Below are 27081 nucleotides of genomic sequence, written 5' to 3'. Positions count from 1 at the left end.
CGGAAGCTGGCGCAACGCTGATGATGTCCGTCAAAGCACATCCAGGATTGAGCGCTTCGCAGCTGTGAGGTCCGTCGGCGGCGGAACACGGAACGCGGAATCGGCCATCCGCCCTCCACTCACGGCTAGAAAAAAATAGCTCCAGCAAAACGCTAGCTGGGCATTCTTGTCTGTGCGCCGTTACACCGATTATTCCTTCTTTCCTTCCGACCACAACAGATCCAACAAGGGCAAGCATGGGTCCGAAGCGCATGCCCAAGGTGACGAGCCTCGCCTCGTCGTCAACGTCGGCCACTGCGCCGCAGCAGCGCAGGGCCAATGCATTCGGACCGGTGGACCCGTCAAGCTATCATGACTTTGACGAAGCCATGCAGGACGGCGTGGAGCTCGAGGAGAAAGGTGAACGCTTTCAGTTTGGCTCCAAGGCTCAGCGCTTCTACGATCAAGCTGGCACGCTCTACGCTCGGGCGGCTCGTCTGGCGGCAACGGACCCGACCAGACGTGCGGATGCTCTTTACAATGCCTCGCGCATCCAGTTTCTGCTGGCTACGCAGTTCTCGCTTCCGCCCAACAATCTGAGCCTCCTCGTCGAGGCCGTCAACACGGCCGAACAAGCAGCTCAACTTGCGCCTCCCTTGATCGATGCAGATACAGCTGATGCACCGCTGCCCAACCCCTTCACGCTGGACGCCCTCACTCACCTGGCCACTTGCTTGCAGACTTTGGGTGAAGCGGTCCAGGAGCTCGGCTGGCCACCCCAACTTCGGCCCCCTTCGCTTCTCCAACGGCAGTCTGCGCACTCTACCACTCCGGCATTGCTCTGGCAGGAAGCGTCGGCGCTGTTTCAACGCGTGGCTGACGGACAAGCTGCCATCCTCAAGGATCAAAAGCTTGCCGAAACCGCGTCTGTCGAGCAGGACGAGTCTGATATGCTTGAACCGGAGCCGCAAATTCCACAGCAAGACCAGCTTGGAGCTCCCGAAGAAGATCAAGACGACGTATACGGTTACACGTCTTCGTTGGTCACGCCGCCCTCCCTGGTCGAAACGCTGCTCTCTCTCATGGCTTGCTTCATCTCCTTGGTTGAAGTCGCACCTTCGCTGCCGGAGCTTCAGACTCGCAATGCTGCAGCTGAGCAGGTCGCTGCGAGGGTGCACGAGACCATCTCGGACTCGATGACCTCCACAGGATCCTCGGCTGATGGAGCGCTGCTAGCATCTTCATCCGAAGAGATGCGAGCCAAATCTGGAGAGCTCGAGCGCACCTCGTTGGCGTTGCGAGTGGCACGCATCGCCAGGGCTGTCGAGCTCGGCGCAGAGCCTGCGCAGCTCAGTAACGAGCTAGAGTCTGCTATGCAAGCTGTTCATGACTGGGCAACTCGACTCGTAGCTCCTCTGGCTGCGGACCAAGCAAGTCAAGTGCGTCAAGATCTTGATGTGCCAACCCTGTGCGATGTGGGTGAGGCAGGACAGAATCTTTGCCGCCTTTCTCTTCGCCTCGAGCCTGCGCCGAATGCAGTGGCAGCCATCTGGACATTGGCGACGCTCAGCACCAAGCTCTACTCGCAGGCGCTCTCGGCGCTCGATACTGCTTCGCGCGGTGGAGGCTCGGCCGCCGTGCTGGGTCAGGCCAACACATCGACGCCTACGTCGCGCGCAAGATGCCGAATCCTTCTGGCGCTCTCAAGCTTTTCGCTATTCCGCTCGCATCCGGCCTTTGAGGCGGCTGGCATCCCGGGCGCGATGGGCACGCGCTCCAAGTTGATCGACAATGCGCGACTCTATGCCAGGAAGGCTGCGACTGAGATTGGTCTCGGCTGGATCCTGCGTCCTGCTGCATCTCGTGCCCCGACCACAGCAGTGCAGCCACCACCGGGAGGCTGGGAGAGTCTGTCGCTTGAAGCCGAGGCGAGCATGCATCTGCTCCGAGCGCTGCTATTCCGTGCCAGGTTCAACGCTGCGGGGTTGTCCGACGGTGCTGCGGCTGCCGAGATGCAGAACGAGCTTGTCCAACTCATCCAGCACCTGATTCAGCTCCGCCAACGGCCCATCCAGGCCGACCTTACTGCCTGTGCCAGCTCGACCCAGCTGGCGCAATTCATGTACGGCCAAGGCATCAAAACCTTTATCGATGGCATCGTCGACGACCACGGGAGCAACGTCGTGCAAGACGAGATCCCGTGGTGGACCGAACTTCTCTCTGGGCCGCTCGCCCAGGCGCCCTAGACAGGTGGCTGACCTGAATCGTAGTAATTGCCACGACATTTCACCTTGCCCGTTCCGGACGTGTGATGCGAGAAAGCGGCACTGGAAAAGGGCTGCGATTGCAATAGACGGGATGGTGGTACATGCGGTTTGCGGGAAAGGGTGCGATCATATGAAGAGCTTGTTGACCGAAGTCTCGGACGAGGCTTGTGCGCGGCGGAGGACCTTTGCGATGGCGAGTTCAAAGTCTTCGTGCGAGACGTGCTGGCGGCGTTCCCTCAAGGCGTACATGCCGGCTTCGGTGCAGATGCCGCGCACCTCGGCGCCGGAGCACTGGCCCATCTTTTCGGCGAGCGCGCGGAGGTTGATGCCGCGCTGCAACGACATCTTTCGGCTGTGGATGCGCAGGATCGAGACACGTGCCTCGGGGCCCGGGGGAGGGAACTCGATCTTGCGGTCGATGCGGCCGGGGCGGAGGAGGGCCGAGTCGAGAATGTCGATGCGGTTGGTGGCCATGATGACCTTGATGTTCTTGGTGCCTTCGAAGCCATCGAGCTGGTTGAGCAGCTCGAGCATGGTTCGCTGCACCTCGGAATCGCCGCCTCGCGAGCCGCCGTCGCCTCGGGACGATCCGATGCTGTCGATCTCGTCCATAAAGATGATCGAGGGGGCGTGCTCTCGCGCCATGACAAAGAGCTCTCGCACCATGCGCGAGCCTTCTCCGATGTACTTTTGGACGAGCTCGGAGCCGGATACGCGGATGAAGCGGCAGTCGGTGTGGTGTGCGACGGCACGGGCGAGAAGCGTCTTGCCGGTACCGGGAGGGCCGTAGAGGAGTACACCTTTTGGCTGAGCGATTCCAAGAGCCTCAAAGAGTTCGGGATGCTTGACGGGAAGCTCGATGACCTCCTTGATCTCCTTGATCTGGCGGTCGAGACCGCCGACCATCTCGTATGTAGAGTCGGGCACCTTTTCGACCATCATGAGGGAGACGAGGGGGTCGATCTTGTTGGGGAGCACCTTGTGGAGGGTGTAGGAGTCGGAGCGGAGGGCGACGCGGAGGGTGGGGGTGAGGGTGGAGATGTCGATGTCGGAAGCGATGTCGACGACGTATTTGCCCTCTGGCTGCACCTTGACGAGCACCTTTTTCTTGCCCATGACTTTTACGACTTCGCCGACGTAGGAGCCAGGCTCCTGGAGGAGCTGGAGCTCTTCGCGCAAGAGGCGTACGCGCGCATTGAGGGCGTTTCTTTGTGCTTCAAGACGGCGGAGGTTCTGGGTCTTTTGGTTGATGAGGATCTCGTAGGATCGGATCTTGGATTGGTAGAAGGACTGGATGCCGAGAGCGCTGGCGGAAGCTGCTGCGTTGCCGATGCTGGAGAGGGAGGCGGTGTTGGGCTGGGCGGTGGTTGTGGCCGCGGCGTGGGAGGTGACTGCAGCCGACATGGTGGTTCAAAGTCGATGGATAGACGGTTCTAAGAACGGGTAGAGAGGGTTGCCGACGGTGAAGCGCGGATCGTTCGCAATGGAAGGGACGATTCGAGCGTCGACTCCGGCTGGGTGCGCTGAGAAGCAAACAAGGAGAGGTGCCGGGATGGTGGGGTGGAAGCTGTAGAGACAGATGCTCCGTCTCAGACTTGGCTGCTGCCTGAGCGTGTTGCTCCACTTTGGACGCGCCACCTCGACCTCCGCACGCCTCGATCACACCGCTCACAGGCCGGCGAATTTGTGCGTTATATGAACGTAACACTTGCAATTTGGAGATCGCTGTCGATTCGATCAGCCCGATATCCCGATCTTGACTGACTAATCGCTTTGTGGCCCCGCTGGCATGCCCTCGGCCTCAACCTTTGGAGCAGTGCTACATTGTACCATCCTAGCGGGCTGTCATCGTTGTAACTGCCGGTGCTGGCTTGATCCGTCATCACTCAGGCTGGGGCCAGCAGCAAGCAGGGGCGAGCCAATGGCAAGATGCGCAAATGTCAGGTCGAGTGGCGCTGGCTTGGCTGAGCTCCACTTTGGACTCGCGTTGAATTTTCGACTGCCGGCTGGAGTGGTCGGATTTAGAGGGCTGAGCCCAGCAGCCCAACACTCGCGCTGTGGCGCGTCGCCCGACAAATGACGCTGCAGAGCCGCACAAATGTAGCTCCGGTAGCCACCGAAGACGCCCGTCCTCGGCGTCATTTTTCGTCAGTCCCGAACGGGCTCCTCTCCTCTCCACCATCATCATCGACACCAATCTTCCATCAGTCCACGCACACTCCACAACCATGTCGATAGCACCCGCCTCGACAGCGCTCGCCGCAGCGTCCAGAGCCGCACGCCTCTCTTTCCTGTATCCCGGCGCCTCCTCATGCACCGTCTCAACACTCAGTCGCACCTACGCGACCCGCAGCAGAAGGAGCGCAACGGCTGAACATCTCACACAACCATCCTCATCTCGACATGCCATGTACTCCGCCGCCACCGCCACCGGCCGGAGGCGTCTTTCCACGTCCGCCAGCCCTTCGACGTCCACATTCACCTCCCGCGCACACACAGCATCTACATTCCCTCCTTCCGTTTCGTCGTCCCGACTAAGCGCATCCCGCGCTTTCGGCTCCTCGCCAGCATCCTTTAAGCCTTTGTTGGATCCCGTCCGTCCCTCAAGTAACGACACGGCCGCCGTGGACCCGGCGTGCGCTACTTTGTCTCCCTCCTCGCCTGCCTCGCCAAAGTCGCAAAAGGATCCTCGCGCGCCTACGCCATCGCCCGCCACACCCGCTCCTACCGCCGCAGATCCAGCTCCCACCACCAATCTCACACCCTCCAAAGCCGCCGAGCTAGCCAGCGACCCCAGCGTCGCCGCCACCATGCCGCAAGCAACCGCAGCCGCCACGACTCCTCCCAAAAAGGCGTCCTCAGATCGCGGCACCAAATTCCGCTCGCGCACCGCCGCTCTCAAGCTCACTCCCACCGCCGTGCTTCGATTGCGCGCGCTCATGGACTCCGACTCGGGCCCCAAGATGATCCGTGTCGGCGTCCGCAACAAGGGCTGCGCCGGCATGTCTTACCACCTCGAGTACATCAAGCCGCAGGAGGCAGGTCGCTTCGACGAGCGCGTCAAGCAGGACGGCGTAGAAGTCCTCATCGACAGCAAGGCGCTCTTCAGCATCATCGGCAGCGAGATGGACTGGCAGGAGGACCGCCTCAGCGCAAAGTTTGTCTTCAACAACCCAAACGTAAAAGAGGCCTGCGGCTGTGGCGAGTCCTTCCTCACATAGATCACCATTGCGCCATTGTCACCACTCTTTTCGCGCCACTGCGCAATACCAAATCGTTCTCGCCAAGCCCGCACTCCAATCCGCATGAATGGTGTCTTCCGATCGCATGTCTAGAGTACAAAGTGGATGCGTGAGATTCAAGAATGAGATGAGAGGTGGGATCCCGTCGCTACGAGATCATTGCTGCGGCGACTCGTTTGCCGCGCTTTCGGATGCTTGGTCTTTGGAGGTGGTTCCGTCCGATGCATGCTCCTGAGCCGATGATGCTGCTTCTGGACTCGCCATGACGTCTGCATCCGCTGTCGCAGCTGCTGCCACCGGCGCCGACGCCTCGGCTCCGCGTAGAGTGAGAAGGCCGAGGTCAAACTTGGTCGGCACCACGCCCAATCTCCTGTATACGTTGGCCATCTTGGCTTCCGACGTCGAGATGGCCTTCTTTGGCATCCCGCGTCCGGACTGCTTGCTGCTTGTCTCTGCCTCGGACGGGAGCGGCGTCGCGTGCGGAAGGCCTCGGAGCAGAGTCACCACTTTTCCGGCCACCGGAGCACCCGATTCGCGCCCGATGCGCGCAACACGCCCAGCCGCATGCACGTACTGCACTGCATCGACCACCGATGCGTACCCAACCACAAAGACGTGCGAGAGCCCGGGAATGTCCAGCCCACGCGACGAGGTCGACTGCAGCAAGAAGAGCTCGGATGCCTCTCCCGCAGCATTCTCGCGAGGTGCCTCCGTCGCAGAGGCGTCCGACGCAAGCCGCACCGAGACACCCAGCGCCTCGAGCGCAGCTCGCGTCTTGAGCAAGCTCCAGCGCGCAGGGATCAGGGCCAGGCCACGCTCCACCGCGTCGGATGCAAAGCAAAAGGCCAGCGCCTCGATGAGCGTCTGATCCATATCGTGCTCTTGCGGCTCGTCTTCGGGCTTGATGATCGTGTAGCCCTCTTCCGACAGCGCGCTTCCCGCCGTCTCCGTGGCCGGATTCGAGTCGGCAGAGGCGGCCACAGCCGCACGTGCTTTCTTGCGCGCAAGCTTCGGCTCAAAGTTGCGCAGCGGCACAGCAGACAGCTGCTTGGATAGCGGTGCTTCGTCCACCACCACACACGTATGTGCGATGCACGCTGGCATGGTCGAGGCCGGTTGCTCCAGCGAGCTTTCGATGAGCCCGTTGGCTCGTGCTTGCTCATTGAGCCCAAAGAGTCCGCGAATGCCCTGGTCGATCAGGCTTTTGCCGCTCAGGCCCGTCAGATCGATCCAGCGTCCGACCTGCGGAGCAAAGGCGAGACCGTGTTCCTTGACGCCCGTTCGTAGCCATCCCGTGCGGGCTCCAAAGAAGTGGCGCATGACCGAGTTGGCCGTCGCACTGGTCGCCACCAGTTGGAGCGGCTGGACGCCAGCGGTGCGTGGCTTGGGCAGCGCAAGTCCCGTTTGCGGATTGGCGCGCGTACGCTCGGCCGCTTTGTACGTGTTGCGACGCACGTTCTCCGGCGGTCGTCGTTCGTCGCGTTGCTTGCCTGGCCGGTTCTCCAGACCGGCTGTCAGATGCTTTTCGCCGCCCGAATGTGTGGCTCGGCTCTTCATGATGGTGTCGAGTATGAGCAGCCCGGGTGCTTTGTGCACCTCGTGCCTCCAGCGTTGTTTGTGTGAAGGGAATCTTCCGGGCAGCTGGAGCACGGCATCGGCTTCGTCGAGCACGAGCGTGCGCAAGGTGTCGATGCCCAAGAGGGAAGAGCCGGCAGGTGTGTTGAGAATGTCCATGATGCGACCCGGAGTGCCGATCAAGATGTGGGGCGGGTTGGATTTGAGGCGCTGCAGCTCCTCCTCTGGAGTGCGCGCACCGGACCCTGGCAGGCCGCCGCGAACCAGACACTGGATGACGGGATCCAGGGATGGCAAGCTCGACGGCGGAAAGAGCGAGCGGGCCCATCGAAGATACTGTGAGGCCAGCTCGTTGCTCGGGACTAGGACGATGGACGCGATGCCTGTCTTGGGTCGGCTGCGCTTGCTTCTGGAGCCAGCAGCGCTATCCGCCGCTGTGGATGCGGTATCGCGGAAGACGATGCGGGGCTTGCTGAGCAGCGCGAGGAGAAGACCAAACGACTTTCCCGTGCCCGTGTGTGCGCGCAGAATCACATCGGTAGGTGAGAGGAGAGCGGGTATGAGTGCGGATTGTGCTGGTGTGGGCTGTCGAATGTGCGGATGAGAGGTGGTGAGCTGTCGGCAGACGTTGGCGTTGAGGCCGAGGCGCTGGAAGCGTTCGCTCACGCCTTCTGGACTTGTGAGTTTCGAGCTGTCGGATGGAGCTGGAGGGGTGGAGTCCATCTCGGTTTCTGGTGTCCCTTGGTTGAGACCCGGGCCAGTCTGAGTCGAGTAGGACAAGGACTGCTGAGAGTTGATGAACCTGACGACTGATTGTCGAGAGCATGATGGCCGAGGTGTGCCTACTGGGCGATAGGGCGTATTGGATGGAGTATAAAGTGTCCTTCCGCCGTAGCTTGTGAGCCGGGGCGGGGCATTGGAAGAGCCCGAGGCATGGTGGCGCGACAGTGAGGCAAGCCACTCGACGCGCTTCGAGCCTCCACTCGTTGCTCGCAGCATGATCGTGTCTAGTTCGGCTCAGCCTCTGCTACACGTTCGATGCAGCCTGTCCAAAGGGGTACAGCGTTGCGGATGCTGTGCTTGGCGAAGAGAGTTCGACGGTGATGAAGGTACAGAGTACAGATGTCATAGTAGCGCAAATTTCCAGCGGTGGCTGAGTTGCTGTAACCGCGAGGGGAAAAAAAGAGGGAATTTGCATGTGGAGCGCCCCTTCGGAAATCGGATGTCGGGATTCCTCCCACCCGCCTTCCGCCTTCCGCAAACACGCTCGACTCCCAAACGCCGAAGCAGAGCCACTGCCTTCTGCACCACCTCTTCCCGACCCACCAACGAGGTCACTTGCAAAGAGAACTCAGGCGTACGTTTAGACTTCAAACTTCACCACCTCAAACAAAGGAGCACGGTGATGTATATTCGTATTGTCCTGTATAGCTGCGATATCTGACTTGCACGCTAGTGCGTCTGCCTGAGCCTCGATTGTGTCCTGATCGTTGTTGGCAGCTTGAAAGCTTCCGCGAAGACTGGCTGTGTACAAGATACGGACGCAGTCACTCGCCTCTACATCCTCCACCCGAGTGGTGGCGGCGCCGAGATCGAGCCTGCCAAAGGTGATGGAACAGCGTCCAGCGATTGGTTGAAGCCTAGACTGTTGGCCGCGCCGCCACCCGTGCGATCGCTGATGCTGGTGCTGCCAATGCTGCTGGTGCTGCCCTTGTCGTCGAGCTGGTCGAATCCGTCTAGCTCAACGAGCGGATGCAAGGATGCCTGTGATAGCCACATGTTGGCCCAATCGCACAAGCATGGCTCGAACCCGCACCCGCGGCACGTTTGGATGTTGCGCGTGGGCATCATACCCGGCGCTGGTGTCGGCGCTGCTGATGATCCGACCAAGGGTCTCGTTGGCGTAGTTGTAGCCGTCGGCATCGTCCTGTACTCCGGAAGATGGAGCACGTCCCTCCATGCTTGTCCATCGGTCCGCGACATGCTGGTGGTCAGCGGGCTGGACACGGTCATGTTGCTGGCTCCAGCCACCGGTATGTCGCTGTTGACGAAGCTGCTGATCGCATGGATCAACGTGCTTCTGTCATCTTGCACGCTCAACGTGCTTCTGTCATCTTGCACGCTCAACGTACTCTCGTCCTGGCACAATGGCTGCTGCTGCTGCTGCGGTAGAGGGTCGTCGGTGGGCTGCCAAGCAGACACAAGCGCTCCCGCGAGCTGCATCAACTGATCGAACGCCATCTCGTTGGTCACCATCGCTTTCGCCTGGGCCGGCATGCTTCTGTCATCCGCTTGCCCTCTTTGATCGACAGCGTACCATGGGACTGCTCCGCCACTGAAGCTGCTGTTGCTGCTGCTGCTACTGATGCTGCTGACTACGCTTGCCCTTCGGCTTGTGGGTGAAAGTCCTGCAACATTATCGCTTGACGAGGACAGTGTCGACGCTGCCGAAGACCATGACGATGAAGAGGAACATTCGGCCGCCTCTCGACTGCATACCAACTTGAGCGTCTCGATCTCGGCCTCGTGCCGCTTTTCTGCACTCAGCCGTCGAATGATCCGATGGTACCGGTTGCGGCACTCGGCGTTTGTGAACATCGGCAATCGCAGTCGACGCACTTCCGCCCATCGCTTTCCATATCTGCGTTCAAGCGTTTGCCAGCGGAAACGTGGATCAGCATGTACCGCACCCCTTGCCGGCAACAAGTAGGCTTACCTATTGACATAATCAAGAAGGATCCGATCCCTATCCTCATTCCACTCAGCACCCGCGCTTGAAAGCACGAGATATGAAACCCATCTTGCCTCGTCAGCACATCGCCAAAGCTGCTCGACATGACTCCCAGACGGCGACTTACCTGAGCACGCGCCACCGGCTCGAACACTGGTCGCCCGTTCTGCTGCCCAAGCTCCTAGCAATCTTGGCCCATTGCCCCGGGTAAATCTGCATGGCTTGGCGCAGCAGCTCGTCTTCCCCAGATGTCCAGCTCCCTCGGGAGATGCCCGGGCACAAGCTACTTTTCCATCGCTTGCGACACTATTTCCCGGCCAAGTCACCGCTTTTCAACGTCAGCACAGATCATCGGCAACATCTCGGTGCTACAAACGACACTACTTACTTCTTTGGCGTTCCGGTTCTCAAAGTGCTGCGCGATGCCCACCCAGCTCACGTGACCTGCCTTTGCACCATGTTGCTCGGCCAGGTCACCGTCATAGCCTGTGTGACACCGTTGCAAGCAGTGCGAGCGTTCAAGAACACGTTAGTCAAATGAAAACAGCGATCAAGTAATGGTCACTTGCGAGAGCGCCCAATACCTACTTTGCATCATCTTGGTGAGCAGTGCGTCTTCACTCGGCGTCCAGCTCCCTTTTCGATTCTGCCTGTCCATCGGCGACGAAGCAGAGTGGAGGATGCTCGTCGATCGAACCATGCTCGCTGCGCTGTAGGTCGTATAAAGAAGGACAAGGAGTTGGTAGAAGGCAAACGACTTCAGAGTCTATCGACGTGGAAAAGTGCTACTTGCTGGGGGAGCACTTGCCCGGGGAGCGTTTATAGACCCATCAGGCACTCTGACATGCGCCCCGCTTATCGAGCTCGGTCCTTGCCAGCAAGCGCCGAGGAGGGTGCGTCGGCGTCTCTACACCAGAGTACTTACACTGCACACCAGAGCATTTGCATTGCGACCCTGACCGCTGAACGCAATGCAGCGCAACTGATCCGGTACGAAAAGCCTCCCCGTGTACAGATCACTCGGGTCATCGGCAAAGCTATCAACAGTAGCCGCTCTGTGCATTGCTTTCCGAATCAGAGGCAAGCCTGAACAAGATGCAATCTATGCACAAGGTACAGTCGCTGATAGGCACGCCCAGACTTGGACCTTTCGCTGGTTATTGTTCAAGCAAGGCGCGACAGTAGTCAGGCACGATCAGGAACGTTCCAGCCACACTGTACACACGCAGTTGCAGCAAAATCACTGTGTCTCGTGGGTGACACGTTTCTTTCATTTTCTTGGCAACTTGGTTGCCGCCTAAGCTAGCGATGGTGTCATGTTATAATACTGCGATATGTTGGATACTTCAATGGTCTGGTTGCATTCAAGGCTCACACCCTGCAGCCTTGTGGCGCTTCAGAGCTGACACCGGCTCGATCCCATCATAGGCCTTGCTATTCCGCCGAAAAGGCCGCCGATAACGTGCGCACCTCGAGTTCAGCCGAGCTGACCGTGTGAAAAACGTGAAAGTTCTCATCGAAGAGCAGCTCGACTCTATCTGGTCCTGCTTGCTTCGCAGTGAAATGACACTCTGCTACGAGCTGGCTGAAAGGTGCTTTGCAGGCGGGCTGATCCTTCGCTTGCGATCCAGAGCGAGTGACGATCTCCGAGCCGAAGGTTCAAGACTATGGGAAAGCGTGTGTGCATAAGATACCGACGCTGCATTGTGGAGAGGAGGAGTAGCTGCCTCCGTCGCTCGCTCGTCCACGTTCCGTTGGCGCGGATGTATCCAGACTAAGCGTACAAGCGATCAATTTGCAGACTCGGTAAACAGTTGATGCTTCCGAAACCCGAGGCAACCCAAGGGGGCGGTAAGCGACATGGTGCTCCCGACACCCGGGCCAACCCATCCGAGCTAGTGGTATGCGTGGGCGCGGCGATGCCAAACAAATCCAGAGTCAGGGTGGGGGTTGCTGCGAGACAGGCTTGTGGCGTACGGTCCTGCAGCGACTCTGCAAGGCTGCTTGCTTTTGGGCACCCAGCTGCAGAACAAAGAGGTGGGCGTGGGCGTCAGACGGACTAGCGCACGCTAGCTTCCTTTTTGAAGATCCGAACGGAATCCGAATTCATGCGATGAGTTTGCAGCGGCATGCACGTAGACTTAGCCGTAGGAGCCGCGGACGGATGTAGGCACTTCGGATGTGGAATGACGGCATCGGCAAGGGATCACTTTTGATTTCGATACGGCTGCATCAGAGAGTGATGCTGCTGCACCGCCCGTAGGTCAGAATGGTGCATGTGAAAACACCGCCAGGAATTCCGCGGGTCTGGGCTTCTGGAAGCTGTCCAACACTGCATCGCTTCAACGGAGGCCGTCGCCGGAATTCTCCATCGGGATGTTTCGAGTCAGCCTCCGAGCAGGCTTCCCGTCAAAGCCGTTCCAAGGGAGAAACAAGGAGACTACTCAGGAGAAGAGGGGTGTGCTCAATTTGCCCTCAGCGTAAGGGGAAGTCGATCGCCACAAGAGAGCCCTTGACCGGCATCACCGAGTCTGTGCACTTTGAATCTCGCACTAGCGAACGCAAGCAAACGAAGAGCTTGGATGGCAGTGAATCACGTCTTGCTGACACCTAGTTTGCATCACATCTGTTCATTTCGGCGATTCGTCTGTCATATTGAACACATGAGACATTGTATGTACAGTGAACGGAGAGGGGAGGGCTTCAACAGGGAGCAGCTGCCAATCTTAGACGTCGACCACCTTAGTTGTAGGTGGCGATCGCTAGCCCGCTCACATGCGAGAGACTCCGCCAAAGCCCGGGTTCCCCTGAATCTTTTCCTGGGCAAAGATCTCGAGACAGAAGCCGACGACATCGCGTGTGGATCGCGGATCGATGATACCGTCGTCGAGTACGCGGCTGGAGGAATAGTACGAGTCGGATTCGGTCGAGACCTTTGCGTGCATGGCATCGCGGCGCTTTTGCTGGCGCGTTTCATCGACCGGCCGACCGCTTCGGTTCAGGATCTCCCGCTCCACCATATCCACAACGCCAGCGAGTGCGTCGGGTCCCATGACCGAGGTGCGCCCCTGCGGCCAGGTAAACAGGAAGCGCGGGTCATACGCACGCCCACACATGGCGCAGTTGCCCGCGCCGTAGCTTGAGCCGACAATGATGGAGATGTGTGGGACGCGCGAGTTTGCCACGGCATTGATGAGTAGCGAGCCGTACTTGATGCTGCCAGCCGCTTCAAACTCGCGTCCCACCATGAAACCCGAGATGTTGTGCAGGAAGAGTAGAGGGACATTGTTGTTATTGGCCAGCCGGATGAACTGCGTCGTCTTTTGCGCGTCCGAGGGATTCAGCACGCCGTTGTTGCCAATGATGCCTACCGGGTGGCCCGCGACAAAGGCAAAGCCCGTCACGGTGTTGGCACCATACAGAGGCTTGAAAGCGTTGAAACGGCTGCCGTCGGTGATGCGTGCGATCAATTGTTCGATGCGCCACGGCTTCTTGATGTTGGCTTGGGCAACATCCAGCAACGAATCCATCGAGTACAGCGGCTCCAGACTCTCCCACTTTGGAAGGCGCAGAGCCTCGGGACGCGAAATGCGCTCGTCCCAGTTGAGCGAGGCGACCCAGTAGCGCGCCTCGGTGATCGCCTCCACTTCGTTATTGACCAGGCAATCCGCAACACCCGATACGGTGGCGTGCTTTTCAGCACCACCGAGCTGCTCGGCAGTCGTCTCCTCGCCCGTTGCCATCTTGACCAGAGGGGGCCCGCCGAGGAAGAGCTGCGCCTGCTCGCGAATCATGATCGTCATGTCCGACATTCCGGGCGTGTAAGCTCCCGCTGCGGGACACTGGCCAAAAACGACCGAGCACGTAGGAATGCCGTCCTGGGAGCGCGTCGCCAGATCATAGAACTGACGCGCACCATAGTGGAACTCGAATTGCTGTTGCAGACTTGCCCCCGCGCTGTGCACCAGGAACACGATCGGCAGGCGGTTCTCGTGTGCGATCTGACCCAGTCGCTGAATCTTTGCAATCTGCGCGCGGTTCGCCGATGCGCCTTGTAGGGTCGGGATGTGGGCGATGCACATGGTCAGCGTGTTGCTGATGAGGGGAACGAGACGCACGCCGAGATGAAGATGGATCACGAAATGTGGCAATCGCACGTCAGTCTGCGTATACCTCTACTGCGGTCCCGCCAGCCTGTATGCACAACAAGGAAAGCTCACCTGACGAGGCCGATACCTCCGACTACGCTGCCGGAGGGGGTACAGTCCTTCTGGTTATAGCCAGCAAACGTGCAGAGCTGCAGGAAGGGGGAATCCTGGTCCAAGAGCAGCGCAATGCGGTCGCGCGCCAAAAGCATGCCACGGCTGAGGTGCAGCAGCTGCGTTTTCCCACTCCCCTGGTTGAGCACGCTCTGCGTGCGCTCATTGAGCTCTTGGATCAAAGCCTCGTTGGCTGTGCGATTCGCCTCTACTTCTGGGTCCCGTACCAACGGCGGTAGTTCCAGCACTGGTAGCCTCAGAGCCGGATGCGCTGGCTTGAGCGGCGTTTCGGGTGTCTGAAGCGCGTTGAACGACATGATGGTGCGGTGGTCGGCACAGTGAGATTAAATTAAGGGGAGAAAATTGATGGTTGGGAGAACACCTTGGCTGGCGCGGAGACTCGGTGTCGCAAGAGATGTGAGAGAAAGCGGAAAGAGCAAGATATGGTCGAATAGAGAGCTAGGCCAGACTGCGACGCCTTCGGGACGAAGTGGACCTTGGATATATCAGTCTTCCGTCCCGCTTCTAGACTTCACATAAAGCTTGGATGACGAGCAGCCGGATGCACGACTCCTGAACCTCCCCTGCCTCATCTGAGCGGCGACAGGCTGGCCTTCAGCAGAGGCTGTGGCACGGAGACGCCGTCCGCATGTTGTCCTGGTCTGTCGCTGCATGCGTTTCTCTGCCTCTCGCTTGTGAAAGGGATTCGAGGGCATGTGCAAGCAGAAGAATGTCGCCTTTCTTGCCGTCCCAAAGCATCCGTAACACATCTGACACTGCGTCATGTGGGACCTTCGCGTCATCGCACGTGCATCTGAAGCAGCAGCGAAAGCAAGGCAGAAGCTGTCCCGTGAGTTCATCAGCAACGACCGATTCGGATCCATTTTGGGTCCACCAGTATCAGCAGGCGACATGTCTGATCTCTCTGCCTTCTGTATGCCATCAGACGACGGTCGACCTCGCTAAGGCTTGGGCTGAATGATAGAGAAAGAGATTGGAACAACAAGGCGAACCACGCTCTCAATCACGCTTAAAGGCGTAACCGCATTGACGGTTCAGCTGCGCATCACACGGCGTTGAGACCTCCTTATCTCTAGCCGAAGCTTGAGCATCGCGCGAGGCAAGCCGCGCTGGCTTAGGAGGAGCCGATATCGGGGTGGGGGAGGGATGCGGAGGAGAAAGAGGGGGGAGGGGGGCGGCTATCAATCTACTTGACTGTCACGCGTATCAGACAATGCTGCACAGGCCAGGCACCTCCACGAGCTCGAAGCGCAAAAGAGCGAATGTGAGAGGTGGACCGTATCAGTGGGGCTGATGGCTGCGCGGATCCGCCTTAGCGCGGCAGCTTGCAGCTCGCGAGGCGTGGTCGCGCTAAAGGAGGCAGTGATGCAGGCGCAAGTTCAGGTACAGGCGCAGGCAGAGTCGCAAGCCGACGGCGGAAAGCACACGGCGTCACCCGCAACAGCGCCGCTGCGTGACGCGGTTCCCGCTCTGCACGTGTTGCTGGCATGGCGGGCAGCAGGTGGCACCTCGTCCAAAGCTGCTGATATCCGGCGAGCTGGAAAATCTCCGCGGCTTCGGTTAATTGCGAGGATCGGCTGGAATTTAGCCTGAGCTCGGCTAGCGCCCTCTGCTATCCGAAATTGCGGAAGCAAGCGAGTTTGCTACTCGCCCCATTCACGCCTAGATGGTGGCGCACTGCGTAGCAACGTAGCATTATTGACTGGCACACTGTAGTATTGCGGCAGCCATAGCGTGTGCAGCGGCGGCGGAGACGACGTCAAGCCTCTGAATAGGCGAGCACCGTGGCTGCACAGCGCAATGTTAACTGCCCGAAACGTGCTCGGATCACCACCATCAGACGAATCGGGTGATGCTGTCATACTGTCTTGTGGAATGCGGCGGCCCGATTCGGCCTCTTGATTCGAGAATACATCGATCCTGAGGCTTTAGAAAGGCCTGTCAGTCTGGACTTTGCGTTCTACCCAGCAAGGTGGCAAGCGTTTTCCTGCGCTAGCAGCGCTTCCACAGCCACAATCTCTCTACTGTGAGACTATACCGGCCTATATACATCCAGGGACGCGCCGTGCCGATATGCTAAGTCTCTGTACAGACTCTCTTAGTCCTCTCTCTTCTGCACAAGCTTACGCCTGGCCTCGCGCTACGAGGATGCATACTACGGATACTCAGACACATACCTCGGCGCATCCACCCGCAACGGCGGCGCACAGCGGGCCTCAGGCCGTAGAGGAGGAGGGCATATCGTCATATGCCTCATCGCAGACAGGCGTTGCTCCCGACATGCATAGCTACACGCCTTTCGCATCGGAAAACTCAAAGACCAGCACCTCGCCTTTGGATCACAGGGAACCGGACCTGGGACACCATTGCGGCACGATCACCGACAACGACGACGATAAGCCTAGCGCCGCTGGCGCATTGCCCATGGACCTTGAGGCGGCCAAGCAGCAGCAAGATGCGTCCAAGACAGACAGTGTGACGAGTCATAACGAAAAGATACGCCTAGTCGGCTGGGAAGGGTCGGACGACCCCAATCATCCGCACAACTGGTCGGTGGCGCGACGAATCTACCTCACCTCGCTCGCCTGCGTGGTGGTACTGGCGTCCACATTTACCTCCTCCATCTCCTCTGGCGTTTCAAAGAGCCTGATGGAACATTACGGCTTCGGCGAAGAGGTCGCCGCACTCACCATCTCGATCTTTGTGGCGGGCTACATCCTTGGACCTTGGCTTTGGGGTCCGCTCTCGGAGCGCATCGGCCGGCGCAAGGTGTTCTCTGCCTCCTTGCTCATTTACACTTGCTGGAATGTCGGCTGTGCGCTAGCGCCAAACACAGGCGCTCTTTTGGCGTTTCGCCTCCTCGCCGGCACCGCCGCCGCCGCGCCGCTCAGCAATTCGGGTGGTCTGATCGCAGACCTGTGGAAGACGCGCGTCCGGGGCATCGCTACGGGTCTCTACGCTTGCGCCCCATTCACGGGCCCCGCGCTGGGCCCCATCGTCAGCGGCTTCATCCAGGACTCGGGCGTCAACTTCCGCTGGGCGTTCTGGGTCTGTGCCATCTTTTCCGGAGTCTGTTGGTCGTTGGTTGTGCTGACGCTGCCAGAAACATACGCGCCCGTGCTTCTCAAGCACAAAGCCCAGCATCTGCGCCGCGAGACCGGAAGCGATCTCTACCGTGCACCGCTCGAGCAGCATGCAAAACTGACACCATCGACGTTGGTGCGTACTGTGCTCATCAAGCCATTCATCATGTCGGTGCAAGAGCCCATGCTGCTGGCTTCGATCTTGTTCATGGCATTCTTGTACGGCGTCGTATACCTGCTCTTTGAAGCTGTGCCCATCGTCTTTGGCCAGGGCTACGGCTTTAGTGCGGGCATCGTGGGCCTCATGTTTATCCCCTTTGCCGTGGGTGCATTCGGCGGTGTGTTGTTCTACATCGCCGTCTTGTTTCCGCGCTATGCGCGCATGATTGACCGTGCTCCTGACAGCCAGGTCGCCCCCGAAGAGCGCCTTCCGATGGCCATGCTGGGAGCGCCTGTGCTCACCATCGGGTTTTTCTGGTTCGCCTGGACCAGCGATCCGAACATCAATTTTTGGGCGCCCATGCTCTCTACCGCTTTGCTAGGTTTCGGCATCTTTTTCGTCTTTCAAGGTCTCTTCAACTTTATCATCGACGCCTACACCGTCAATGCGGCCTCGGCGTTGGCAGCTGGCGTCATCGTACGCAGCTGCTTTGGCGCAGCCTTCCCGTTGTTCGCGAGACAAATGTACTCTCGACTAGGTACCAAGTGGGGGTCGAGTTTACTGGGCTTCCTGGCATTGGCCATGACACCAATTCCGTTTCTGTTGCATCGTTATGGAGCTCGCCTCCGTGCCATGTCGCGCAATGCTAAGTAGGCCGAGCCACGCTGGACTGCTCATAACGCCTCGAGCCTTTGTTTCGCACACGCACAGACTTGACAGGAAGGAATCCTCTTTGATAGATCGAATCTAGCTCAGTAATAAGACATTGCGAGTGTCACTGCTCGTGAAAGTCACTCTTCCGAATGCCGAGATCACGAGACACTGGTTCTGATTTGATCGAAGGTCAGAGCGAGATGCTAGTTCTCCTTGCTAGGTTGAGAGATCGCCGTGTGTAAGTCATCCAAATCAAGCACTACTGAACTGAGACCATGAAAGAGGACTGGCACCGGCAGGCTGGGCGCCGCGCTTGAAGTGGGGCTTGATGTGTTCAAATCCGATACGAACACCGAGGTACGTGGAGTTGCCGTTCGGGCCCCACACCGAGTCGAGCTTGTCCGCGGCCACGTTGTGGTCGATAGGTGAGAGGTGCTCGACATCTCTGGGTTCAAACGAGCCAAGATCCTGAACCCACATGACGACGCTGGCGAGGTTCAGGCTGACGACGTAGCTGCCACCTTCTTGAGCGCGGCGAAGAAGGGCGCTCAGCGCCCCAGCAAAGCCCAAGATCCCCGCCAGGTAGTCGTTGAGCAGATAGGTAGGCGGCAGTCGCGGGGCGGAAAAGCCACCTTCCTCGGCCGAAAAGCCAGTGGCGGTGCAGGCGAGCTGATCAAACCCTCCGCGGGTTGCCCACGGTCCTGTGCGTCCCCATCCGGTGATGTCGACAAAGATGATTCCGGGCTTGAGTTTGGCTAGCTCGTCGGCAGAGTAGCCTTTCCGCTCGAGGGAGCGGTAGTTGCACACGTAGATGTCGGCTTCAGAGATGATGTCGGCGAATCCACGGCGCCCGCTTTCCTCATTGAGGTCGCAGAAAGCATTCAGCTTGCCGAGGCCCGTCTCGTTGAGCATAGCAGCAGAGTCTGGGTGGTCGGGAGACGAGATGTGGAGCACGTCGGCACCAAATTCAGCTGCCAGACGACTGACAATGGGAGCGGCAATCACATGGCCGTTGTCCAGCAAGCGGATGCCTTCGAGCGGTAGCGAAGCGTTCCCTTTCGTCGTATCCGGCTGCGACAATGGAGAGAGAGGGAAAGGATCGCTCTCGCCGATCTTGATGACCGATACGAGGTCCTGCTGCAATAGCTCCTTGCCTTGCGGGTGCTCTCGCCACTCTTGGCGGGTGCGCAGCGCAATAGCACAGCCGTGGGACTGGTTGATTGCCTCTTCGAGCTCGAACGCGTTCCACTGTGCAATGCTCTCGGCGAAATCCTTCTTCTCCGGCGGGCATCGAAGCACTTGACACGCGGCATCGCGGAGGCGCGGATAGGTGAGAAGCAGAAAGACGTGCCTGCCGTCGTTTGTGGGATAGAAGTCACTGTTGTGGAAAAGCTTGGGATCTTCGAAGAGGCGAAGCAGTGCCACGCCGTTGAGCTTGGTGTAGAAGGCGGCCGTGAGCTGCATGATGGCCTCGTCGACCGAGATGCTGATCTTTTCCAGGGCCGAGCCGCGCGCATGGCCTACCTGTGAGACTGCGGTGCCGGCCAGAGCAAGCGCAGCTGCGCAGGCGTCGCCAATTCGGTGCGTTGAAGGGACCACCGGATCCTGTCCCGTGATCGTAGCATTGTGCGCCGAGAGGTCAAGCCCAATCTGCTTTCCCAGGTCCTGGAAGATGCTTTCCGTGCTGGGAGAGCTCGCAGAGACAGTCGGCGCCCCCGTGGAAGTGCTCATGCTGAACAGATACGGAAGCGCTAGTCCCGAGAGGCTTCTTCAGGCGCAAGGCAAAGACGTCGAGGATGACCGACTGCAAAGCTGACCAGTCACTGTGCGCACTGACTTGGACTGCGAAAGGAAGCTGGGCGGGATGAGGGGTGGGGAAGGCAGAAGAATCCCATTACGCTTTCGTTATATAAGTAGGCATGCCGAACTGCTTGTTTCGGCCCCTTCCCTTGGTTGACGCAATGCTCGGGAGCGGGGTCGACGAGAGAGCAAGGTCGGAAGGTTCGGCCGATTGGTTCCGATCGTAGCTAGGCACTGTCACCAGGCATTCTTGCATTTCTGCGACGGGAGACGCAACGGCAAGTGGGGAAAGGAACCATGCGCCCTTTCAGCTTTGTCAAGGTCCTGATCGCCTCGCTCTTTGCCAGCTAATGTCTGTTCCGGCAAGCTAATCGACAGAATTGCGCGTAGCCGAGCGAGGCGGGCACCCGGACGTGCCAAGCCACGGCCGCCTGTCCGCCGGCTGAGGATCACGTCACAACTGGAATATAGGCTAGCTGCCCCTTGCATTTCCCGAGTCCGGCTTCTCCACCGCCACTGATCTTACGGATAAGCCCCGAGAGGTCGGTCATAGTCACGATCCGGCACCAGGAGACAGCTGAATCCGTCCCGACGCCGACGCTCGTTGCACAACACGACAGATAAGGGACAATCAAACGTGAAAACCGCATGGTTTATCAAAAAAAGTCTCGAAAAATAAAAATAAAAATTGCCTCACTTTAGCGGCCCGAACGTGCATCGATGACGCTTTCTGGTTTACCATAAGTAAACACTGTCTCGCTCGGCTCGTCCTCGTATGCACGAGGTCTTTGCCAAAAGCTGAGTGGTCTACAAAGGGCATCAGATCTAAAATTCGATGTAGATACATAGAGGGGAAGCTAGCTTGATCCTGCGCGTGTACTGCCGTCGCCTGCCCGACGTATAGCCAAGCAACGTGTCTGGTTTGATCGGACGCCGGCAGGCCCAGCCGGTTTCACAGCTGGTCTTCTACTTTACTACAGCGTCGAGGTACAGCAGGATTTATCAGGATGCAACGCGGACCCTGCACCCGCGAGCCGTGTCGCTTTACTATTGTTGCTGCTGCTCTTCGGCTCCGACCTGACAGAGCAGCTTGCCCTCTGGCACCGTGTCGCCGTTCTGGACATGCAGGTGAAGCCTGCCTGCGACCTGAGCTCGAATGGTCGTTTCGATCTTCATTGACTCGCAGATGAGCAAAGCTCTGTTTGTCGGAAAAGAGAAGGAGAGTCAGCTATCCATCAGAGAACGGGAGACGCCGAAGCGTTGTGCCTTATACCCACTGTCCAGCTTCAACATCGGCGTTGTCTTCGACTAGGATCTTGAGGATCTTGGCAGGCATGGGCGTGACGTAGGCTGCCTTGCTCGCCGCGGAGTCATCCGAAGACTGGTTTGCCAGCGCGTAGGTGCGCATTCCGTGTCGCACCACCTTGATAGGACCGCAAAGCCTAGACGACCAGACCCATGCGGTCTGTGCGCTGGTTTCGTGGTCCTGGAACGAGTGGTCGGTCGCCAAAACGTGGGTCGAGGTGATGCCATCGATTTCAAGCGAGAGAGTGGCCGTGGCCCAGCGCGCGCGGCCCGTCGCCAAATGAGCGCCCGTCGTCGCGGGCAGCGACGAGAGCTGCACCTGCGACGACGTGAGCAGCGTGGAACGCACTTGATGCACTTCGCTCTGCTGTACGCCCAGCTGCCAATCGCCCGCTACACGGCCCTCGAGCCCGTCGCGCGTAGGTAGCGAGCCGTAGAACTTGGCTGTAGCGCGGCTCGCCTTGAGCTGTGCCGCCAGCGCCTTGGCCTTGGACTTGCTGCCGCCATACTTTTCCTTGACGCGATGCTCGGCCTCCTGAACGGCCGAACTCGACTCATTAGTCCAGATCTTGAGGTTATAGTCGCCGTTACTGCCTTCGTATTCCACCATGACATCCCACTCCTGCCCACCGTCCGGCAGAGAAATGACAAAGTTTTCCGTCTTGGACACGCTGCGGTCGCATCCGTTTACCAGGCCAAAACTGGCGGGCAAGCCGCTGCGTGCTGGATACAGCTTGCTACGCAGCTCTTTGAAGAGGTGGAACGCAGGTACGATCGTGGCAAGCGGGAGGCCTGTCTCCTTGGGCCCTGTCGAGAGAGCCGATGGCGCAAGCTCCACTGGCAGGTTGAGCAGCCAGTCGAGGTTGTTCGGGATTAGCGACGTGTTGTAGCTGCCATCTACAAAGCTTGAATGGCGCAGACAGGAGCTCATAAAAGTCATGTTGGTAGGCAGCCCGATCAGCACCGAGGTTTGTAGCACCTGGAGCATCTTTTCGATGGCAGCGAGCCTGGTGGCTGCGTGCACGATTAGCTTGCCTAGCATGGCATCGAAAAAGATAGAGACTGTTGTGCCCACCCGGATGCTGGTGTCGAAGCGCACTCCCGGTTGACCCAGACAGAGAACCTCGAGCATCCTCACAACGCCCGTCCGCGGCGTAAAGTCCTGTCAAGAGAGAGAATCGATCATGGAAGGAATATGAACACTGTCAACATCCACTCGGTGGGCTGCTACGTGCCGATCAATGACAAACTTACAGCGCCGGGCTCCTCGGCACAGACACGGCACTCGATCGAGTGTCCGAAGGGTGTAAGATTGGCGACAGGCGCCAGCTTGGAGAGATCTCCGTCGCCACCGACATAGATGCCGAGGCTGACCAGGTCGAGCCCGCTGCACATCTCGGTCACGGGGTGCTCCACCTGCAGACGTGTGTTGACTTCGAGAAAAAAGAACTCTTTGGTCTTGGTGTCGAAGATGTACTCGACCGTGCCCGCACCTTGATAGGAGAGAAGCGATCCGATGGTGATGGCCGACTGGTGGATGCGCTTACGCAGCTCCGGGTCCTGCTCGCAGTCGACCGCAGGTGACTCCTCGATGATTTTCTGGTGTCGGCGCTGAACGGAACAGTCACGCTCGCCGAGGGCGTACACGTTGCCATGGTTGTCGCCAAAGATCTGCACCTCGATGTGCTTTCCGCCCTCGATGTAGCGTTCGAACAGCAGCTCGTCCGAGTTGAAGTTGCGCAGGGCTTCCGAGCGTGCACGTGCGATCTCCGAAGCGAGCTGGCTTGGCTCGCGCACGATGCGCATGCCTCGCCCACCGCCTCCGGACGAAGCTTTGATCATGAGTGGGTAGCCGATCTTGCTCGCCGTCTCGAGGTCGATGTCAGCGGTGCCGTGGTATCCGGGAACAAGGTGCGCTTGGTCACCCAGCTTTTCATGCAGCAGGCGCTTCGAGCGGCTTTTCTCACCGATGGAGCGCATCACGTCTCCGCGCGGGCCCAGGAACCTGATTTGTCCTGTGGCGGCTACGGCATCGGCGAAATCTGCGTTTTCTGAGAGATAGCCGTAGCCGGGATGGAGCGCATCGCACTGGTGCGAAAGCGCCACGTCGATGAGCTTCTTGATGTTGAGGTAGGGATTGTTGTCCGTGGCCATGGGACCCACGTTGACTGCGATAGTAGCGTGGGCCACAAATTCGGCCGAAGCGTCGACTTCGGTGTAGACCACGACGGTCTCGACGTTCATCTGCTGGCAGGTGCGCACGATTCGCAGTGCAATTTCGCCGCGATTGGCGATCATGACCCTGCGGACTGGCTTGGGGCCATTGGGTGCGAGGAAGAGCGGCTTACCTTGCACCGTGTGCGGGTTGGGGGGTAGTAGCTTGGACATGGCTGCTGTTGCGGCTGTGGCCGTTGTTACGGATCCGTGCTCTGTGTCGTCAGCTTGGTGTTGCTTCTCCCTTGTCAGTCGCGATGACAGGGGTCCTTATGGAGGCTGAGTGGCCGTGCTAGGGTGCGGAGGTGACGTCGTATCAGCAGCCGGTGAATGTCGATGGTATACGGGGTGCTAAGGGTGTAGACGAGCTGGCGGTGGAATCGGTGGCTCCTGAGGAGTACGTTACGTTAGGGATCTAGTAATCCATTGCACCGAGGAGTCGATGATATATATCGACGGCGTCTTTGGGGTCCAATGCCGTCATGCTCCACGCGCTCAGCTTCCGCTGCCAGCGCTTGCCTTTCTCAGGCGCGATTGCCGTCTTGTTCCGAGCACGTCAAGCACAACGGCACACGCAGCCCAGACTGGTATGAAACTGATGCGATCAGTCTCAGCCTGCAGGCGAACTCTTCTTGTGCTGCCTCGACGTCGCAGCTCGCTCTCTCACATGCTGTTGCGGATCCCCCATTCTGAGATAGTGGGGGGCACGTCTGAGATAGTAGAGACAACGATTGTTAACCACATTGCGTCGGCGCTAGTCTCTCTGGATAGCGAAGCATGACCAGGTTGCATCCGATGCAATAGATTGACTCCAAGAGACATGCATGGGGACTAGCCGGCACTGCGTGTCAGGAAACACATGGCTCCCTCGCGAGCCAGCGTGAAAGCGGTACAGGTGAGCGACACGCGAATTGGCACAACATGACAGAAGCCATTGGTCAACGGGCAGCGCCAAGCGCAGCACGTGAGACTAGGACGACTTGCTCCTCGCGACGGTGTTGCGTGACGCAGTACCAGGATTGGTGCAGGACAAAGTACCAAGAGCCCACCTGAGGAACAGCGTAGCGCGGCACCTCACGACGCACAGCCGACGCAGGTCGGTTGCCCGTACCGAATGTCATGCTCGACGGGCTTCGGGCGGCTCGGCACTTTGCGAAGATGCAGTGATCATACTGTACAGCGGTCGATCTGCAAACCTACAGTCGCCGCGGTGAACTATATTTCCACTCTAGGGGCCTCACCCTCTTCTTCACCTTGCTTCAGATGAGGGAGGCAGCAACAGCATAGCAGACAAAGCATAGCAAAGACGTGTTGCCGCCGTCGCCATTGGCGTGGCTCGTATAAAGGAGGCGTGGAGCGAGTCGCCGGCTTTTCCCGGTTTCATGCCGCCGTGCCTGCTGATAAGATCCGAACCTCCGGTACACGGATTTGGCCCTCCTGCAAAACAAGAATCTAGCATTGTATCGCAGCAGCAGGTCGGCAAGCCGGATTTTTAGTTCCCGAATTCGGGAAGATCGGCAAGCTCGCAGGGATCTGCGTGACGCGGTGCCAGCAGCCGAGGGCGTTGAGCGGCAATGCACAGTTCAGCCGAAATGCACTGGACGTCGATGTGCAGATTGCTGCAGCCACATTGTCGCTTTCGCTGCGCCAGAGAGCCGACAAATAGGCGCCAATTGGCCGGGTTGACGCCCCAGCCATCGTTTCAGTGTAGCCTCGATGTCAGCACGGCCGTCCACGTGTGCGCTTGCTCGCCTGTCACTGCTGCACGTTCTGGTACTCATCGACACTGCTCCGTCCCAACGACGCCGAGGAAGCACGGCCGGAGCACCACACGCAAATGTTGTAGCATCGTCACGTCATTCCAGTGTCAAGATAGCCACAGAATCTCGAAGCATCGGTGTGCCTGATGCAATAAGCTCAGAGGCGGGCCTGCGCGGGAGCCGTAGCCCTGGCCGCCTTGCGCTGGTGGTACCAGCCGAGGATGCGCTCGACTACATCGTGTGTGTAGCCCTTGTACATGTGGTCCGAGCCTTGGATGAGCTGGATCTGCTGTGAGTCACGCGATCGGCGTGGATTACTAGAGAGCTCTTTCAGATAGCTGCCTGCGTCTTGCACCGGGACCGTGCGGTCCTCCGTACCGTGGACAAGGAGTCTGGCGGGCGGCGGTGAATTGCGAGAAGGGGGGAGACAGTGTCAGTCGTGGTTTTGGGACAAGGAAAGAGGGAAATGCAGACTTACACGTCGGTGTCCAAAGGCAGGCGCTTTACGATGCTACGGATGGGAAACCTCGCCATGCGCGAGAGATCCGAGGGATACACCGGATACTCTCGCTGCACGCCGGCGCTCTTCGTGCGCCAGCGGAAGACGCCTTCCTTTTCGAAGCCAGGCTTGTACATGTCGTATCTGTCCAGCACCCGGGGCATATCCCACCGGCCGGACACAGCGACGAGGTAGGGCACGTCCGTGGCGTCGTCCCAGCGAAGGCGCTCATCGCGGCCGAGATACGCCCAGGCATCCAGCGAGCCGCGCGAGTGGCCGACTATGAGCTCGATGCGGTAGCCCAGCTGGCTGCGCAGGTGGTGCACCACCGCTTGCAGGTCCTCGATGTCATGCGCGATGTTGCACATTCCCCACGCACCGCCCGTCTCGCCATTGCCTCGAAAGTCGAAGCGAAAGCTGTCCATCGGGAGTGCGGCGGCAAGCTCGCGGTGATAGCTTTGGTTCTTGTGCGCCATGAGGCCGTGAAGGATGAGCGCTACATTGCTGCTTTGCTGCTGCGTCGAATGGTGATGATGCAGAATGCCGACAATGTCTACACCCGTCTGCGCAGAGGGAATGCGCAACGTCACCTCGTGCTCGGTGCTCGGGGTTTCTCTGGCAGCTTGCATCCTGTACAGCACGCTTGATGAAGGTCGAAGTAGTGGGGATGACGGAAGTATTGGGAGCAGTGGTGATGGTATTGGCGCTTTCGGAATAAGAGGGTTCCATGTAATATAGAGGGACGGTCTGAAGAAAAGACGAAGGCCTTGGACGTGGAGGACGTCGGCAAGGGAGTGAGGCTGCGCAGAGCCGTCAGCTGGCGTCGGCGTCGGCATTGGCGTCCCCTCGCGAAACACTTTGGCTGCTCTGTCTGGATTGCCGAGCCGCGATTGAAACTGCCGCGACACCGCGTCACGCATGGTCGAGCGCACAGGGCGGCCTGGTGCACTGCGCAGCGTAGCGCTCCCGGTAACGTCCAAGAGCTTTTCGTCCTTGCCACGTGTGTCGGCCGTTCACAGTTGACTGTCTTCCCGGCCCAGTGCTGCTCCCACCCCCGATGCCAACGCAAGCTCGACTGCGAACACATCACGCTCGCCGCCCAAGCGCGTGCTCGGCATAGCATCCGAACGAGCAGGCAAGTCGACGTCAGGCAAGTCGACGTCGGCGCAACATTGTTGTGAGTTGCGATGGTGGTAGAAGGGACTCGAATAGGGGTTTGCGCGCTCCTAGCCGCTAAGCAAGCAGAGCGTGGCTGTTGGCCGACTTCGGGCTCGAAGAAGCAGGGTGGTTGATGATGACCAAGTCGCCGCCCTCACTGATCGACAGGTTAGCAGCCCGGTTGGTGAGGATTCTCAATTTCACACGCGTCAAAATGCAAACACGCAAAGAGGATTAGGGTTAGGCGGCCAGAAAATCGACATTGCTCAAAGATCAAAATTACAAGGCAAACCCCGGGTAGGGGCAACTGTCAAACATGCCACTTTCTATGCATAATATGATAGTACAAGATGCGTATAGCAATAGTCATTAAG

At 58.9% G+C, this 27081-nt stretch overlaps 10 protein-coding genes across 10 annotated transcripts, besides 4 other annotated features; 4 read left to right on the top strand and 6 right to left on the bottom strand.

The window, feature by feature from the left end:
• Nucleotides 1-236: 236 nt before the first annotated feature.
• Nucleotides 237-2225, top strand: PAN0_002d0904 (uncharacterized protein; the record flags this gene model as incomplete). Its single annotated transcript, XM_014803071.1, has 1 exon — nucleotides 237-2225. One exon carries the CDS (start codon nucleotides 237-239, stop codon nucleotides 2223-2225), a length of 1989 nt encoding a protein of 662 aa, XP_014658557.1.
• Nucleotides 2226-2372: 147 nt separating this feature from the next.
• On the bottom strand, nucleotides 2373-3650 carry PAN0_002c0903 (26S protease regulatory subunit 6B; the record flags this gene model as incomplete). The annotated part of the gene is made up of 1 exon (XM_014803070.1): nucleotides 2373-3650. One exon carries the CDS (start codon nucleotides 3648-3650, stop codon nucleotides 2373-2375), a length of 1278 nt encoding a protein of 425 aa, XP_014658556.1.
• Nucleotides 3651-4474: 824 nt separating this feature from the next.
• Nucleotides 4475-5467, top strand: PAN0_002d0902 (uncharacterized protein; the record flags this gene model as incomplete). Its single annotated transcript, XM_014803069.1, has 1 exon — nucleotides 4475-5467. The coding sequence occupies one exon, from the start codon at nucleotides 4475-4477 to the stop codon at nucleotides 5465-5467; it is 993 nt and encodes a 330-aa protein (XP_014658555.1).
• A 177-nt stretch (nucleotides 5468-5644) lies between these two features.
• PAN0_002c0901 (p-loop containing nucleoside triphosphate hydrolase protein) lies at nucleotides 5645-8062 on the bottom strand (the record flags this gene model as incomplete). Its single annotated transcript, XM_014803068.1, has 1 exon — nucleotides 5645-8062. The coding sequence occupies one exon, from the start codon at nucleotides 8060-8062 to the stop codon at nucleotides 5645-5647; it is 2418 nt and encodes an 805-aa protein (XP_014658554.1).
• Nucleotides 8063-8620: 558 nt separating this feature from the next.
• PAN0_002c0900 (uncharacterized protein) lies at nucleotides 8621-10857 on the bottom strand (the record flags this gene model as incomplete). Its single annotated transcript, XM_014803067.1, has 6 exons — nucleotides 8621-9704; nucleotides 9780-9836; nucleotides 9922-10100; nucleotides 10183-10280; nucleotides 10383-10560; nucleotides 10720-10857. 6 exons carry the CDS (start codon nucleotides 10855-10857, stop codon nucleotides 8621-8623), a joined length of 1734 nt encoding a protein of 577 aa, XP_014658553.1.
• A 1708-nt stretch (nucleotides 10858-12565) lies between these two features.
• PAN0_002c0899 (acetyl/propionyl CoA carboxylase, beta subunit) lies at nucleotides 12566-14370 on the bottom strand (the record flags this gene model as incomplete). Its single annotated transcript, XM_014803066.1, has 2 exons — nucleotides 12566-13889; nucleotides 14015-14370. The coding sequence occupies 2 exons, from the start codon at nucleotides 14368-14370 to the stop codon at nucleotides 12566-12568; spliced, it is 1680 nt and encodes a 559-aa protein (XP_014658552.1).
• A 466-nt stretch (nucleotides 14371-14836) lies between these two features.
• On the top strand, nucleotides 14837-15667 carry PAN0_002d0898 (uncharacterized protein; the record flags this gene model as incomplete). Its single annotated transcript, XM_014803065.1, has 2 exons — nucleotides 14837-14903; nucleotides 15285-15667. 2 exons carry the CDS (start codon nucleotides 14837-14839, stop codon nucleotides 15665-15667), a joined length of 450 nt encoding a protein of 149 aa, XP_014658551.1.
• A 555-nt stretch (nucleotides 15668-16222) lies between these two features.
• On the top strand, nucleotides 16223-17971 carry PAN0_002d0897 (MFS general substrate transporter; the record flags this gene model as incomplete). The annotated part of the gene is made up of 1 exon (XM_014803064.1): nucleotides 16223-17971. The coding sequence occupies one exon, from the start codon at nucleotides 16223-16225 to the stop codon at nucleotides 17969-17971; it is 1749 nt and encodes a 582-aa protein (XP_014658550.1).
• A 252-nt stretch (nucleotides 17972-18223) lies between these two features.
• Nucleotides 18224-19702, bottom strand: PAN0_002c0896 (CoA-transferase, family III; the record flags this gene model as incomplete). The annotated part of the gene is made up of 1 exon (XM_014803063.1): nucleotides 18224-19702. One exon carries the CDS (start codon nucleotides 19700-19702, stop codon nucleotides 18224-18226), a length of 1479 nt encoding a protein of 492 aa, XP_014658549.1.
• Nucleotides 19703-20469: 767 nt separating this feature from the next.
• Nucleotides 20470-20578: a sequence feature (In-frame stop codon was detected at splice-junction site;~conserved hypothetical protein).
• A 241-nt stretch (nucleotides 20579-20819) lies between these two features.
• Nucleotides 20820-20969: a sequence feature (In-frame stop codon was detected at splice-junction site;~conserved hypothetical protein).
• Nucleotides 20970-21048: 79 nt separating this feature from the next.
• Nucleotides 21049-22238: a sequence feature (In-frame stop codon was detected at splice-junction site;~conserved hypothetical protein).
• Nucleotides 22239-22330: 92 nt separating this feature from the next.
• Nucleotides 22331-23464: a sequence feature (In-frame stop codon was detected at splice-junction site;~conserved hypothetical protein).
• A 1743-nt stretch (nucleotides 23465-25207) lies between these two features.
• Nucleotides 25208-26469, bottom strand: PAN0_002c0894 (ectomycorrhiza-regulated esterase; the record flags this gene model as incomplete). Its single annotated transcript, XM_014803062.1, has 2 exons — nucleotides 25208-25442; nucleotides 25529-26469. 2 exons carry the CDS (start codon nucleotides 26467-26469, stop codon nucleotides 25208-25210), a joined length of 1176 nt encoding a protein of 391 aa, XP_014658548.1.
• Nucleotides 26470-27081: the final 612 nt, after the last annotated feature.

Source organism: Moesziomyces antarcticus, assembly GCF_000747765.1.
Source record: "Moesziomyces antarcticus DNA, scaffold: scaffold_v10002, strain JCM 10317, whole genome shotgun sequence".
Lineage (NCBI taxonomy): Eukaryota > Fungi > Basidiomycota > Ustilaginomycetes > Ustilaginales > Ustilaginaceae > Moesziomyces > Moesziomyces antarcticus.
The sequence above is the reverse complement of the archived record's forward strand: the minus strand, read 5'-3'. Positions and strand labels throughout refer to the sequence as shown.